This window comes from Maylandia zebra, linkage group LG3, assembly GCF_041146795.1.
Source record: "Maylandia zebra isolate NMK-2024a linkage group LG3, Mzebra_GT3a, whole genome shotgun sequence".
In the NCBI taxonomy this organism is placed as follows: Eukaryota; Metazoa; Chordata; class Actinopteri; order Cichliformes; family Cichlidae; genus Maylandia; species Maylandia zebra.
In genome coordinates this window covers 18,402,036-18,419,097 of record NC_135169.1, presented here as the reverse complement: position 1 = coordinate 18,419,097, position 17,062 = coordinate 18,402,036, and the positions used below count along the sequence as shown (strand labels likewise).

At 37.4% G+C, this 17,062-nt stretch overlaps 1 protein-coding gene, 1 long non-coding RNA gene and 1 other non-coding gene across 5 annotated transcripts; 1 reads left to right on the top strand and 2 right to left on the bottom strand.

The window, feature by feature from the left end:
• Window positions 1–133: 133 nt before the first annotated feature.
• LOC143415031 (uncharacterized) lies at window positions 134–10,911 on the bottom strand. Of its 3 annotated transcripts, XR_013095639.1 has the most exons (5): window positions 10,787–10,911; window positions 9,879–9,921; window positions 9,253–9,357; window positions 3,455–3,557; window positions 134–664 (listed from the first exon to the last, which is right to left on the bottom strand). It is a non-coding gene; the product is annotated as an uncharacterized LOC143415031 (long non-coding RNA). The 3 variants fall into 3 exon arrangements; XR_013095640.1 differs by lacking the exon at window positions 9,879–9,921; XR_013095641.1 differs by lacking the exons at window positions 9,253–9,357; window positions 9,879–9,921; window positions 10,787–10,911 and adding an exon at window positions 5,147–5,213.
• On the top strand, window positions 1,756–3,592 carry LOC101467786 (uncharacterized). The gene is made up of 6 exons (XR_013095644.1): window positions 1,756–1,827; window positions 1,922–1,999; window positions 2,384–2,493; window positions 2,594–2,727; window positions 3,014–3,125; window positions 3,457–3,592. It is a non-coding gene; the product is annotated as an uncharacterized LOC101467786 (transcript).
• Window positions 10,912–11,544: 633 nt separating the features above from the next.
• On the bottom strand, window positions 11,545–14,237 carry LOC101466340 (ladderlectin). The gene is made up of 7 exons (XM_004576019.2): window positions 14,211–14,237; window positions 14,040–14,106; window positions 13,903–13,953; window positions 12,519–12,628; window positions 12,304–12,432; window positions 12,021–12,129; window positions 11,545–11,872 (listed from the first exon to the last, which is right to left on the bottom strand). Exons 1-7 carry the CDS (start codon window positions 14,232–14,234, stop codon window positions 11,790–11,792), a joined length of 573 nt encoding a protein of 190 aa, XP_004576076.1. The 5' UTR covers window positions 14,235–14,237; the 3' UTR covers window positions 11,545–11,789.
• Window positions 14,238–17,062: the final 2,825 nt, after the last annotated feature.

Below are 17,062 nucleotides of genomic sequence, written 5' to 3'. Positions count from 1 at the left end.
TTTAGGCCTTTATTGATTTTCACATTATCTCTGAGCTGCAAACAGAAGCACTATTTAGGAAGGAAATAAATCTCGAACAGAACGAACTCTGAGAAATTCAAACATCTTCCTTCACAAGTTGGGGATGAGGTGAGAGTGATGAAAGAAATAAAGAGCTTCATTAAACACGTTATTGGGATAAATTCCTTTCAACCTCTGTGCAATACTCAGACAACCTCACACAGGCACAGACACACACAGCACACACTGTGGACACAGGCTGAGTACACACATGAAATGAGCACTACAAACCTTGGGTACATTTGGGAGCTTCAGATATATAGAGTTACTTAAGGTTATTGTTGAGTGTTAGTAAAAGGCGTATACGTGACAGGCGTACTCTTTGACTTGAAATGTTTCTGAGGCCAAGGTAAGAGGGCCAGGTAGGCAGCCAAGATCAAGAAATGGACCCATCAGACCAGAATTTTTATATGTAGCAAAGAGTAGCACTTTCCATTATGAAGGACATTTGTAATAGCAGTGGTGGCTTAGCCCAGAATACGAGCCACTCTTCCACGGTACTCATGTGGTTCTGGGGCACACCACTTCTCCTGGTTGCCTGGTCCACGTCTTTGCCTTTCACCTTGAATCATGTACGCTGAAGGCTGTACTTTCCATGTCTCACCTGTGTGGACAAATCAAAAAAACAAAAACAAATCAACTGTTAGACAGCCTACATGTTTGTCAGCAAGCTGGCTTTATTGTCCTTATTAATGTCGCAATAAGGACATAGCTAAAGTCTTGTTTTCCTGAGCGAGTGATTCCGTATCCTTTTCTGAATTGCCTCCAACACTTTTATGGCATACAAACATTAGATTCAGAGACTATAAGCTGCCCAAAGACTGATTATTTTTATTAGTCACTTTCCCAAAGAACTTTTGTTTCAACTCCTGAGTCTGCCTTTTCTCAGCCTTTTATTGTTTCAGTTTTGAACTCAGTCAGTTAGCTGTCCTACCCCATGTGGGGCTACACCAGATCCTTGCTCCAATGGTCAGGGTGGTCAGGACCCAGTCTATTGTTGCATCCGTACCTGACTACTGTCCATCTAACCTCTGCACCCACACTCTCCCAGGGTAAGGGAATCCTCCAGTCACCAGAGGAAGCAGCTGAGTTCAACCCCTGACTATGCATCCAGAGCTGTCAGAGTATTCAGAACACCTAGAGTTCCCAAGGTACTGTAGGAGAAATATCAAATGACAAACACAGACACAGCAGATACGTAAAGCTTCATTTTATCTTGCAAGAGGACTAACAGCATTCAGAGTCTATGCAGAAACCTGAATTGGGGAAGTCTGTCACTCTTTTATATATTTCTCCTTCCTAGATGAAAATCATTGTTCATTGGTGTACTAATAGACAATCTAATGACTTTTATTTTACATGGAAGTCATTCCTAACTGTCCTTTTCTGTCTCATTTTCCAATTGGCAGAAGAAAAAAGAAACATACTGTTGGCATGTTTTGCCAACAGTATGTGTGGATAATGATGAGTAAAGGACAAAAAAAAACACTCTGACTCAAAGATCAGGTGATGTATCTCTTTGTTGAGTCAATGTGCATAATTAAACAGCAGTGGAATTTTATCTGGGTGGAGGTGGAAAGGTTGTTATAAAGTGAAATGCGAGAAAGCATGGAGCTAAAATAAATAACAGTGTATTTTTAGTGTGTTTGTTCCTGGTTTTGAGTTAAGATCCAGAAACAGTATATAAGTGCTGGTGTCAGGTTTGATCAGCACCTCCACACTTGAAGGCTGAAGTTACAAGCTGATGCTGATAAGAAGGAAGATAAGGTATTATATCAAAGGCTTGCTGGAAACTGTTAAATTACTGTCTATCTTTTCTTTAATAAACTACCAGCCACTTTAAATTTTCTGATTTGTGTAGAGATACTAAACATCACCATGAATCTGCTGACTGTGTCTACACTTCTGTGCGCAATGGTGGCTCTGGGCACTGCTGCTAGTGAGTATTCCAGTATGCTGTGCATCATCTATACATCTTATGCATGAATATATTAAACTGAAAATGAATGACCAAAATCAACATTTGCTGATGTAATTTGTTTAGCACGTCGGGGTAAAGTGGCCAGTAATGGGACAGAGGCATTAATTCCAGCAGGTCACCCAAACTAATCACATTTTTATCATTCTGAACAGAAGAAAGAGTACATCAGCTTTCCTCTGTCAGTTTTTATAAATTGTTTTTCATGTATGATGGACAAGTACATTTATAGCTAAAAAAAAAAAAGTTAATCTTTAACACTTAAACATATTTTTCATGAATTTATATTTTAACATTTTTTTTCTTATACAGTAAAGTAACTCAATAATCTTTGATTGCCTTCAGGAGGACATCATGTTGAGAAGAGAGCAGCATCTTGTCCAGGTGGCTGGACTCAGTATGGGAATCGATGCTTTCTCTACAATAACGATCAAATGACTTGGGCTCAGGCGCAGGTAAAGGCAGTGGTCTAAATTTATCATTTATTCTTTGTGAAATCTTAAATCTTTCTGTTTACGTTGTCATTTCTATGAACTCTGTTGATTTCCATTGTAGAGAATCTGCCTAAACATGAATGCAAACCTGGCATCTGTACACAGCTATGACGAGTATCAGTTCATTCGACGCGTCATATCAGTGCCACTCATGAAAGTGGACTAACATGGATTGGTGGCTCAGATGGTCAACAGGTATAATTTCACTTATCATTATTCAGATGACCCTTCCCCATTAGCAAGCACTTGGTGACAGAGGGGAAGAAAAACATTTTTTAACAGAAAGAAACCTGAGGCAGAACCAGGCTCAGGGATTAGCACACATCTGCAGTAGATAAGGAGGTCTTTAAGATCAGATGGGATCTGATTTTTCAAGACTTTTAAATTCATTCTTGATAGTATTGTCTATAACTGCACATTTAGAACTTGGAACTGTAGCTTAATTTTAAGTGTATTCTGGTCTGTTTTTTCTGTTTTCTAGGAGGGTTACTGGTTTTGGATCGATGGAACCTCTTTCACATTTACGCAGTGGTGTCGGGGAGAACCTAACAACCATAGGGGAAACGAGCATTGCTTGCTGGTGAATTTTTCAGGTAAACCTTCTGTGAAATCCCTAAAAGTACGATGTATGAGCACTGTAAATGTTAAAGAAAAAAAGAAACAATACCCACAATTCCCCAAATAATTTTTATGCATTTAATGTGACAAACAGTAATGTGTGACAGAAATGTAAAACAAGTAGTGTCATTTATTTTTAACAAAGACAACAGTTCAATTTTTTATCATATTGAATAATTACATAGTGTTTTGATGCAGCAGTAAACACATGTGGTGCTACTGTTATACAGAACAAAATATTAAGATTATTAATCATTTCTCCTTGTGATTATGATTTCAGTTCATTCTGATTTTATCTACTTACAGGAAGCAAGTGTTGGAATGATGGGACATGTGACAGCCAATTCCCATTTATTTGTGTCAAGGCCATCTGATGATTCCTGGGCTGTGATGAAGGTGTGGCCCACCTGACGACAAAGCAAATACTCTAATATATCACAATAAGAATCTGGTTCTGATTTGATTTACTTCTTTTCTTTTACTGTAATGCTGCATAAGGAATGAAGCGACACGTGACATAAACTGGAGGATCTCTTTTATCAGGAGCAAATTGCATGTGTACATGAAAGAATGCTTTTAGCAAAACTTTGTTTCCCAGAATGAATTGTTGTTTCTCATCTTCTTCATCATTAAAATCTTAAGCATTGAATCAAACTGGTCTGTGCATTTAAATGCTTAATACTGATGAGTGTACTCTTAAATTTCACATATATCTGTACTGTAAAATCTAACTAGTTCTCTGAGCTCAAAAAAAACCCAAACATATGCAAACGTGTTGCCTAGAAAAAAAACTAACACTTACTTAAGATGACTAAGTTAGGACAACTTAATCATTGTGAGTACAAAGGACCAGAGATGACTTTTTTTTCCCCGAGTGAGCAATACTAAGTGTTTAACCACTGAAAAAGATTTCAAATTTAAAAAAATATATTTTGTGGTAGCTTACTAGTTTCAATTTTGCTTATGTTTTATCATCCTTGAACTTGAGATTTGTAGTAGAACACTTGAACACTATAAACACTATAAGTATAGCTCAGAAAAATTAACAGCACTTCTTGTAATGCAGTTAAACTCAGTCCAACTGTGATTTTCAAATGCAAAAAAGTATATCAGTAAACATCCTGGACATTGTTCTGCTCAATAACAAACAAGTATATTCCTACTATTGTAGCTTGTGCTATTTAATAATACCTAAAAAATTATTAAATTGGCATTTGCATATCTTTTGTTACACAATTGAAAACTTTAAAAAAAACTTTAAAGTATTTCTCACCCTCATGCACTAGCTCAGGGTCCCTCGACACTGCAGAATGCTAAAAGAAAAAGTTATTGTGTGGAAAAATTAAAGAAATGATAAGCTGTCAACTGACCATAGTTGGTTTTAGTACATAAATATTGGCTTGACTGTATCTGGTGGGGCCAGGAACCATTTTGACAATATTAGCAGCACTAAGTCTACCCTGTTGTTGGAGTTGCGCAAGGGACCGTGATATCTTTCCATTCTGAAAGGAACTGTGTCTGCTGGTGCTTGAGAGGCAACAGCAGGGCCACCACTGTTATTCTTATCACATGAGAATGAATCAAAATCAGGGTCCTTCTCAACACAATCCTCTGTCTCTGACACATTCTCCTCTGTGTCACTTTGACTGTCAAAGAGTTGTGCCAAAACCTCACTGACAGTAAAGCTTTTCCCAGAGGACATTTTTTTTAGAGAGCATACAGATTGCAAAGTACACAGTGCGAGTAATGATTTAATAGAAGGCTCCCTTATTTGGCTTTAGCTGTCAATGTCCTTGCTGAAAAATCCTGCCCACATTCCCCCTCACAAGAAATATCCACTCTGATACTTGGATGTGAACAACTCGCAAGCGACACTGTGGCAAATATCATAGTCCTCATGGGAATGTTGTTGGAGGCTGTGGAGAGCCGGTCCAGCCATCGCCTGCAGCTTCACTGCTTCCGCTGGCGGCTCTGGAGAGCCCTTGGTTCTTCTTACCTTGCCTTTCCCGTGTTCTGTGTGTTTTTTCCAGTCAGTCATGTCTCACTGTCATGTCTGCGTTTCCATGTCTGTCTTGAATTTCCTGTTTTACTTTAACAGTCATGTGTGAGTGTATTCAGTTTTAAGCCCTCGCTGTCTTGTCTCATCAGATTTGGTTCAGACTAAGTTAGGGCAAGTTGTTCATTATGAGTACATGATATTAAGATAACTTGATTTTTCTGACTGAGCAATACTAAAGGAATTCCACTGACATAACATTTTTTAATATAACTGTCATGGTTCTAGGTCATTTTGACCCAGCATTTTCAGTTTCTTGTATTTTTGTATTTATCTGTATTATGGTTTATGTTCTGATTCTTTAGTTATCTGAATATTATAATTCTATGTTTCAGTTTGTTGTGGTTTAGGGTTTTGTTTTTAGGTTTTGTGTCTTGTGCCCTCGTGTTTAGTGTAGGTTTAGTTCAGTGTCAAGTCTGTGTCTGAATTGTTTCTTGTTTCCTATTTTACTTTGAAGGTCCATGTCTTATTTCATTGTATTCAGTTTTGCTTCCCCCCGTCTTGTCAGGCTTATCAGGTCCAGCTGTGTTCCCCAACTGTGTGTAATCTCCCTGTGTTCTTCTGCGTGTATTTAAGTCGTGTCTACTTTTGTGCTGATTGCTGGTCTGTCTGTGTATCAACCGTGTGTTCTCCCTGCTGTCAGCCTTCATGTGCCATCGCCCACCTTCCTTTGTGTTCAGGTTTGCTGTTTAGTAGTGACGGGCAGATGAAGCTTCATGAAGCACTGAAACTTTTCATCCAATTGGTTCACCCCAGCGCAAAGCTTCTTGAAGCTTCATTTGCTCTAGTAGGACACCTACTGGACGTAAAAATATTAGTTGGCATGAATTTGAAGAGTGTGGCCTTTTGCACACAGCCTGTAAATGTCAACAACAAAAGCAGTGTGTAAAACATCTATATTGTAGTGATGGCAGTATACTGTGTATATTTATACTGGCAGTATGTAAAATGATTATTTGGAAATGCTTAAAATGGAAACAATCATTTACTGTGAGGTGAGGTGTGGTTGGGGTGTGGACAGTGACAGTGACATCAATGACTTTCTGCGTCGTTTCTGGGATGCTTAGGACTCATATTGCACTGCTGGAAATAGTTTATTTTGATGCATATGCTGCTTTTTTGCAAATTTGCAGTATAATATTTATTTTCGTTTTTCCTGCAGTATATAAAAATTGGTGTATTTGAAAAATAAAACTATGAAGACACTCAAAATAAATTTCCTGTGGTGGGAAACTATTTTGTGCAACTTTTTTGTATTTACAGTTTTGAGGGATAAGCCTCTTAAATTTCTCTAACTAGAAATATATGTTAAACAAACAAAAACGATTTTCAATTTCTTTGTAGTTTATTGCACTTTTTTGCAATTTATGTAATTACTATGCACTTAATGCATGCATATTATTAAAATTTGGGCTATAATGGTTGTATTGATGTATAGCAACTTGAAAAGCTCCCAACAATGGCTCCACAGCATGTAAAAATATAATATAAGCTCTGGCGGACTTGGTTCTATGGTAGGTCTTAAAGGGTTAATACAGCTTTTTTCTTTCTTTTTCTCTTTTTTTAAGCCAGTTTATTCATTTACCAGTTTATTTATTTACGTGCAAACAGGACAGGAAGCCTGTGTTTAAACATTACTCATGGCACATTCTCTAAGAATAGTCATACATTAGAAGGGTTGATCAATGTGTCCTCAGATAATCCCCTCTGCCTGCCCTCCCATGGGTCTAACTGGATACAGCTTTGACCTCTCTGAGAGAGTCTGTTTGATCATCTTCCTGGGCTAAGCTGCCATCACATCCTGACCACCGTTGATAGGCCCAGCTGGTTACAGGAAGTGGAGAGCTTATAGACTGCACAGTCATGTATTGCGGAATAGTCTGCACTGCAGAAATATAATAATTGCAGTGCTGGGGTTTATGTACTATGATCTAATTTATCTTAGCTGTATTCCACCACTCTTCTGTTAGTGAGACATTATGACAAAACCCTGTGAGCACTCCCCCCCCCCACCCCTTTGCTTTTTCATATCTGAAGATGAAACGAAATGTCCCTAACTGACTTAAACCACCTTAAGCAGCAAAAGGATCAAATTTGCAGAACTATTTTTAGGATTTCTTTAAGAATTTATTTTGTGGTAAACTGATGACGGTATCGCTCAGGTTTCACAGAGCTTCATGTAAAGCAGACATTAATAAAAAAAAAACCTTTGCTTCCTGTTTAACCACAAGGAAGCAAAGAAAAAGAAATGGTTGATTAGCACAAAAAGGTGAATTGCGTGCTTGGCGTTGCACATCATGTGAGGTATTACAGATTAGGTTGCTTCCCTGTTCCCATTTTGTACACATTAACAACATTTGTACACATACTATGTTCAAGGAAATAATAAATCTGTCAAACACCTGTACTGGCACTTTGTATTTAATCATTAGTTATGATTAATTTCTGATTCTCTCCCACAGTGTCTTCGTCCCATCTTCCTCCCCTCCCTGAGCCTTGCTCTGCCAGAGGTTTCTTCCTGTTAAAAGGGAGTATTTCCTTCCCACCATTCCCAAATTGCTTGCTCATAGGCGGTCATATGATTGTTGGGTTTTTTTTGTTTTTCTCTGTATCTTTACCTTACAATATAAAGTGCCTTGAAGCAATTGTTGTTGTGATTTGGGACTGTATAAATAAAATTTAATTCCATTAATTTATGCTCTGAACCACTTATTAGTCACAATTTTCTGCTTGTCTCTTAGTATAATCCTTTTTTTAAATCATTGTAAGGTAAATGGTTTTTATCTTGGGAATGTTAAATAAAAAACAGTGCTTTTAAAGACTAAATAAGTAATTAAATACTAATTTAATAATAAGACAGCATTCAGCTGCAGCCCCACACTCAGGAGTTAACATTTTATTCCACACACACCCTTTAGCCTTTAACCCGTCTTATCATTTTAGCTACTATACTGTAGGAAAGGTTTGTTTCTAGTATAGAATTGAATTGAGGAAATTCTGCAGTTTATTCTGTTCCATGATGGTATTCCCCCTTTTCACTAAAATAGATTGAATAACAGGCTGACAAACAGATGAAATAGGATGAAAAGTAGTCAGAAGTCATACACAAAGGGAAAGAATAAGGGTTTCCTGTTTTACCAGACTCATCATTTCCAAAAAAAGAACAGAAAGTCACATTTAATGTGACGCTGAATGTTTGGGTGTGTGTGTAATATGCTTTGGGTTGTTTTTGAACACTTGACAGTCATCCACATCACATTACTGCATTTCTTTTTTGCATTGACACAGATGGCTGAGCAAGCAAGAATGCTAAATAGGTTATTATTTTTGGTGGACTCAGGAGACTGCATGTTTGATGTGCATTTGAATATTAACTATTTCTGTTTTAGTGTTTTGGCCAGTATTTTATCCACAAGTAAAACTGTACTTGAAAACACTCATGTTAGCTGAGAACATTGTTTTCTCACTGTGTATAGCATATAGTGACACTAAGTTGACTTCTGCTTATTTGCCGTAAACTACTGTGTGTGACACGTTAAAACTATAGTTGACACTGAGGTTGTGTATTTGGTGTTTCACTTTTGAATTTCAAAGAATCAGATTTTGCTTTCTGGAAATTCCAACCTTGGTAAATAATACACATATAATCTGAATAAAATCCAGCTGTGATGCTAATAAGTTACTAATGTTACTCAGCATTTCTCTCTTGAGGCCTTTGCACGGTCTGGTGAACATCTAACAGCAATTCACTGTTTAACATGTTAAATCTGGCATCCCTTTTTATGGGGTGACTGTAGCTCAGGCGGTAGAGCAGGTCATCTACTGATCGAAAGGTTGGTGGTTCGATTCCTGGCTTCCCCTAGTCTGCATGCCAAATATCCTTGGGCAAGATATTAACCCCAAATTGCACTTAGATCAATGCGCTTGTGTTAATGGGTGAATCCACAAGTTGTGTAAAGCGCTTTGAGTGCTCAGAAGAGTAGAAATGCGCTATATAAGAACTAGTCTATTTACCATTTTCCTGACTTCCACGGGAGGAATCTTACCAAGCTGTCTTTGATCTTCAGCCACATGCTGGCTGAGCTGAAGGCCATCTTCCCCAATGGTCTGTTTCAGGGTGAGGCAGATGCTGCAGAGTTTTGGAGATGCACCTTCGGGGATAAGTAAGCACATTTGTGTGTGTATTATCATAGTGGTTCCCGGAAACTTAAAGAGTCACTTTTAAATTGTAAAAAGGAAATTCAATAGTGCAAATCAGTAAGAAGATATATGGTCATGTGAAAAGAGAATCTGTAGTTCTGTGAAGAACAAAGTGCTCCTTTCCACAGGAGTTGAGAGGATAAATAGCAGCCATTCAAATTAACTAGATTTATTGATTATCAGCAACTTTGATCAGCTCTACAAAAGCAAAGGTTTCAGCTATTTTCTGGTCTGGATGGTTCAGATTTGTGTTAACAAAATGCCACAATCTCATCGGTACATCAGTGGACATCAAATTCAGGAGAAAAAAAACCTCAAACGACTAAAGAGCTCTATCTCAGACTCAATCGTCCGGCTGTCAAGCATGGTGATGGAGGGGTGATAGTGGCCCAGTCAAATTCAAGACATCAGGTTGATTGAAATGCTGTGGTGGGACCTTAAGAGAGCTGTGGATTCATAAATACCCACAAACCTCAGTGTGCTGAGGCAACGGAAAGAAGAGCAGGCCAATTCCTCTGCAACAATGTGAGAGAAAAAATAAGATTACTTATTGGTGCTAAAGGTGGTTCTACATGTTGTTCAATCATGGGGTATTTTCACTTTTCACAGGATTGCTGAGCACTGCTGAGGAAAAAGGTCTTTTTTTTCTCTCACAAGACTCTGTGGAACATCTGAGAGCAAAAGGTTTTGCCTTCTTTCACAGAAATCAGACAATGAATATCTTCCCTGGGACAAATGTTGGTCCAGTGACTAAAGAACACTAATGTCTTTTTGTGGTTTATTCACATGCAACTATGGACACAACTAATGTTCTGTGCGCACATTTTGGTTAATCAGTCACTGCATACACAGACAAGTCAGATACAAGGGGATGTAATCATCCTAGGGAACAATCGCTAGTGTGTATGCGTAATTATTCCCTAAAAGAAAAGGGATTCATAAATATTGCAAAGTTCAGTATATTGAAAATGTTGGTCAAAGGACTGTCAAATTCCTCTTATTTGCATGTTTCGTTGCTGTCTCTTTAAAAGTTCACATCAGGTTTATGTTTATGTTCAGTACAAAGATGACTTGAATATAATAGCATTTCCTCTTTATCACTGTGGGTTTTACACACAGGCTATTCATGGCTGCATTTTGAGGTGTGGGTTGCATGTTAGATGCAGACATACCAACCATAACTTCTAAAATGCTCCATTTCACAAGTTAAAACCAAAACTGTTATTGCACCTTTACCTTCATTGTGCAAGACAGCATGCTGGTAGCCTACATTTAAGAATCATTATTTATGAGCTTTAATTTTTGATGCTTTATTACACTTTCTTTTTTGAAAAAGGCAAACAAAAGCAAACAGCCAGAACACAAAGTTGTAAAACCCACCCGATCGACCAAAATCAGCTCAAAGTACTCCCACACAACAGAACCTCCTCTATTCCTCGCTGGCTCCAAATCTCTCAGTGGAATGATCAGTGGTTCGCTATCTGTCACCATCAAAACACCACAAATCCCGTGAATGATTAATTTCCTTATAAACCATTGAATCAGCAGTTAGACTCTAAATGAAGCTTCGGACGTCACTGATCACATGACTGTAGCCAGACGAATCAAGCTTCGACACAATGCTTCTGAAGCAGTGTGTTGATTTTTTTGACACCCGCACCGGAGCGTCAGCTTCAAGCGGGCCATCACTACTGTTTAGTTTTCCCCAGTATAGATTATCTTTAGTTCCATTTTGCCATTTTCACCTTGTGCTTTATTTTGCAATAAACCTTCTTCACATCTCAGCCTGCTCTTGGGTCCCCATATATTTCCTCCACACAGCTCACTTCACTAGCCGTGACAGTAACTACATGAAAATACAGATTTTGTTATAACTTACTATTTTCAAAATTGTTTCTAGCAAATGTATTGCAACTTAAGTACCACATTTCTTTTTTTTTATCATACCAAGTTTAACTGTTACAGAAAGACTAACAAAGACATATAATTTCCAAATCAGCATTACTGAGCTAGACAATAAAAAACAGTAAGTGCAGGTAAATATTACCCACTCAATAAGTACCCCAAATTAATGCATGTTATGACTATTGAATTTATATGTAGCTACACAACAGACACAGGTAGATGCTTGCCCAAAAGCTTTAATGTAGCAAGAAGGAAACTTAAAAACAAAGAATTAAAACAGAATAGTTTTCTTGGAAGACAATACAAAGAAACATGGTAAAATCAGTCTACTGATGACACAATCACACTTCTGTTGACTTGTGATTTTGTTGTTTAAGTGTTAAACAGAGAGGAAAATAGAATGCTGCACATAAAGATATAGGAGCAAAACAGAAACATTGTATTTCAGTCTGCTGTTTTGATTCAGATTTCATGTGTGTCAGTCCAGGAGTCCTGATCTCTTCTTGGCACAGACAGAAGGACGGAGATTATCACACCACACATCATCCCAGCATTTGCCATCTGCGAGGTTCAAAAGCAGAAATCAGTAAAATGTCACACAAAGTGTTAAAGATGCGATCCAAAGCAAGATTGTAAGTTTTGATTTATGTAGTATTTTATTTAAAGCACTTAAATTATTCACAAATTAAGCAACCATGTTCTGAATTACCACTATAATTAATCTGTAGGCAAAATGGACGGGAACCACTAATGGGCTCTCCTGGGCACCAGTTTGTGTACTGGAAAGGCCTCCCATCACTCCAAAACCAAATATGCTCCTGAAATTAAACACAGCATTAGTTCAAATGGTCAAGCGTTGTCACAGTCCCTGTATCAGTGTAACCCATCTCCACCCTAGATCCTCTATTCACATATTTTTTTGACAAAATGTAACATCTTCTATCATTAATACAAAAAGAGAAATACTGTGTAAAAAAAATTTAAAAAAGTACCCCTGGTGCATTGGTTCCTCCAACCCAGGTTGTTTGGTAGCCATGAGGAGCAGTCATCTTCTGAATCATATGGTATTCGCTGCTGCTGTGCACAGATACGAGGTTTGCGTCCATGGACAAGCAGTTTCTCTTCAATGGAGAGTGGAGTTTTATTCATGTATGTATTTTATGTATTTTAATCAAGTGTTGAAGACAATACAAATAAGTTAACCCACCTCAGCTCTAGGCCAAGTCATGGATGTTGGAACGTAAACAAAGCAGCGATCTCTAAACTCAGTCCAGCCATGAGGGCAACCACCGGATGTCTTGATTAGGTCACGCTTTGCTGGGGGTCAATAAAAAGTTGTACATGTTGTGTCTCCAGTTGATATCTTATTTTGTAATATCTTAATCCTGACATCTACTATAAATGAAAACGATCATACAAGAAATATCTTAAAAAATAAACATTAGTTAAATGATCGACAATGAACAGAATATTTTGACTCCTTTACATTTATATAAGTGTAATTCTATGCATGCCTCTGTAAACTTTATAGTGATTATTAGTGATGTGCGATACCACTGATTCCCTTTCCGATCTGATACCGAGTAAAATTCAGGGTGGTATCAATGATACTGATCCGATACTGGTACTCTGTACAAAAACGTAATGTTTCATTGTATTTCATAATACAATATATAATTGTATTATGTAATTGTAATAATAATATAATAATAGAGCTTCATAATGATTATAGGACATCAGATAACTGATGTCCTATACGAGGTTAGTGGTGCTGCCACAACATCTCACTGTCTCGCCACATATATTGCAAACCACGTCTTGGCTGTTTGTGGAGGTAAAATACGTCCACACATGACTCCATTTACGCTCAGCCATTGTTGTGAGTGCGCACGAGGTGCTGCAACACATTTATACAGTTGTATTTTGCATTTGACTATGAAAGGCGTAAGAGGAAGTAGTTCCTTCCAATTTAGACAATCCGAATGATATGGTTTCTTTCCACTCTGTTCCTGTTAATGATAAACTACAAATTTATCGCAAAGTGCTAAAATATCGATATTTTAATATGAGAATCAATTCTAGAACATAAACGACTTGTATCGGAAGAATCGATAATTCAGTATCGATCCGCACACCACTAGTGATTATTTATAATGCCTTTCTAGGTATTAAAATGATAGATTATTTATACAGTACCTTTAAAAAGGATTTGCAAAGTTGACAAACACAATCAAGAAAGAAGGTAAATTCAAACAGAGAGTTAAAATGTGAGTTTAAACCAAACTAAGTACAGTATCAAGAAAATGTGAATTAAATAAAAAAAACCCCACAAAACTTTGACTGTGTTTGTGAAACGCAGAAACTGCTCTGCGTTTCATTTTCTCTCACTCTCTCTCTATCTAACTTTCCCATATTCTCTAGTGCTACACGCTCTTTTATATTCAGCTATTTTTTAGAAATAAAATGTATTCTTTTCTCTTCTTATAGTGTGTCCTTTGTACTATAAACTGAGGTGCACATCTTCCATGAGAAAGGTGCTTTTCTTTTCTTTAGAGATGTGATTACTTTTAGTCAGGAAAATGTCCACTAACCTCTTGGGATGAATCCCTTTGCACCACTGCTGACCTCTTTATCTGGCAGAGCTGAACAAATTAAAACGGCAATTGTTGACTGATTATTGAAATACTTACACACACTTGCATATTGCAACTTGTCCTGCAGTACTCACCAGCAGCAGTGGTCAGAGCAGTCATTACACAAAGAAGTGTAGACACACTGAATAGCTTCATTTTCATCTGTGTAAAAAAACAGAAATGTTAAAATAAGTGATGGTTCAATAAGAAAAGAGAGACGATAATTTATGGGTCTCCTTCTACAGAAAGGTCTGCTCTTTTTTCACCTTTTCAGTCAGTAGCTTCAGCATGGAGGTGATAACAGCTCTAAGATTATTGGTTATATACTGTTTCATATATTTACATAGTTGCAAAACCGGAAACCACCCTCTTTCTCAACAAGAGATGACACAATACCACTTTTTTATGTCCAATACCAATATCATAAATTTGGATATCTGCCGATACCGATACGTTTCCGATATAGTGTAATTTTAAATAAATAAAACTGTTTTTAATATCTTGGTGCACTTTGTATAAGTTCATACTCAAGTTTTAAAAAACAAAACACTAAAGCTATTCTGTTATACTTGTATGAAAAAAATAACTGTCTCTCTGTCTCTCTTCCTTCTCTCACCCCAACCGGTCGCAGCAGATGGCCCCTCCCCTCCCTGAGTCTGGTTCTGCTGGAGGTTTCTTCCTGTAAAAAGCGAGTTTTTCCTTCCCAATGTTGTTAAAATTGAATTGAATTGAAATTGAATTAACTGTTGTTTAAATATCTTGTTTAAAGTTCAAAGAGAGAGATTAGTGATTTCTGGTGCCACCTTCTGACCAAAATGTTTTGTGCTCCAAAAATAAAAATGTAAAGTTGTTGCTCTGTCTCAGTTTTTCCAGATGATAAACAAATTGTAATTTCTTTAATTGGAAGTTCATTGCCCAACTTGTCCTGTATTTATAAAACAGAGGTTTCTTTAGACAAATGTTAACAGAAAACTGTTAACATTTCCTAAATTGAACAAAAGTGCTTTAAAAACAGGATATTCCACATTTAGGTTAAGAAATACATCAGGGGGATTTCAGAGGGTGACTGGTTGTAGTAATAGAAGGCATGTGTTAAAAACCAGTTATGATTAAAAGCTTTGTGTTCATTATCAATGCTTTGTGCAGTAGTTGGCACTGTTTCACAGCAAGAAGAATCCAGCAGCCAGCCAGGCCTTGCATGTTCTTCTTCTTCCTCTGCTCTTTTTGGGTTCCTTGCCTTCGTTCTAGAATACAACAACATAAGTGTTAGTTTCATTCTAAATAAATTTCTGAAACATTAATTAAGTTTTATTAATGTCAGCTTGTTTATGCATGAATGCATTTTAGAAAGGACATGCAGGCATTCTGATATTTCCCTCTGCCTTATTACTGTAGATTTCTTTTTCAAAGTTCAAGTAGAGAGTTTATTAAATACCAGCAACAGCAAAATCCATGAATTTGTCCAAAGGATACTGTCCATATTGTCGCACAAGAAGCAACACAAGTGGCTCCATTAATCACATTAATCACTCAGAGAATCATGAAGACAGAATCTAAACCATATGAACTTTCTTTGTTGGCATCACAGTAAGTTACATCTAATTGAGGTAGGTACTGTTTAATAACACAGATTCATACTGCACACAATGTTACGCCCCAGTCTAGGGGTACAGGAACATAACATAAGGGTTAGAAAGGAAGTGACCCTGCCCTGGTCCCCAAAACCATAAACTAATCTTTGAAGGGAACGGTGGTTTATTTGTCTCTACACTGAAAAGCTTAACTCCAGGGTGAACAAAGGCCAAAATAACAAACGAATCAAGCTAAGTTAGGAAAGGAGGTGCTATCTAAAACCCTGTGAAACAAAAATCAAAAAAAAGACACATGCTACACCTAACTCACTAACTGAAACAAACAGGAGAAAACGGTACAAGAAAATAATAAGGCAGCTCACCCCTTCTGTTTCAGTGTCTATTTACAATGTACTATTTACAAGTGAAGACTAATTTACACACTATATACAACGCTCAGTAAATCTCAGGAACCACACACAAATAACACAAGGTTTGGAAGCCAGGGCCAGCTGCTGTGCTGCTGCTGTCACTCGCTGCCATCAACAACTATTGGTGAGGGATCTTTTAGGGGAGTCTCTCGCAACAATCCAGCATCAAGGAGCGCTCAGCCACACTGTTAAGCTCCCTGACGAGGCATGATCAGCTCCAGGTGTGTGTGATCCTCCTCCACAGGTGCTCTGTCACACCCACACAAACCCACCTACACACAAACACATGGAAAACAAAGGACAGCAGCAACAAAAATACACATGTCCATACTTATTCAAAAACCCTGGGTCCCTCAGACCCAGGCCCGCGACAAATTAATTTTCCCGTCTGAGCCTATTTTGTCTTTACAACTTTCCATTGCGATAGCTTTTCATCATATACTTTCCACCATATTAGATGAAAGTTAGAGATAGAGTTAATGGTTTCAGAAAAAAAGGAGGCCAGCTTCATGTGGATATTCTGTCCATTTTGATTTTACCATGTGCTCTTCACATTATCATACTCATCAACCATTTTTCACTAGAGAGAATATACAAATCGTTGATGAAAGATGTGTATTATATTATGTTTTAATTTACAGACAAAATTACAATATCAAATTAGCCCTGTAGAAATCACAATCAACGAAGGGCTTAAACAACAACCCTCATAAAATTCTTAAAAAGCTTCAACTTTTGAAAATTCTCTTTAAAACTTAAGTTGAAATAAAATTTCATAGCAGTTATTATTCAATCTTTGATATGTTGTATTTGAGGCCAATGTCAAAAAACAAAAGATCTCTATGTGACATTTCAAAAGCATTTTTGTTAAGACCACTTGTAATATATATATATATATATATATATATATATATATATATATATATATATATATATATATATATATATATATAATATATTTCTGCCCCGGGGCTTCCTCCGGGTGTGACATGCTTTGAAAATCTCACCCAGGGGGCATCCTTGTCAGATGCCCGAACTACCTCAACTGGCTCTTTTTGATGTGGAGGAGCAGCGGCTCTACTCTGAGTCCCTACCGAATGGCCGAACTTCTCACCC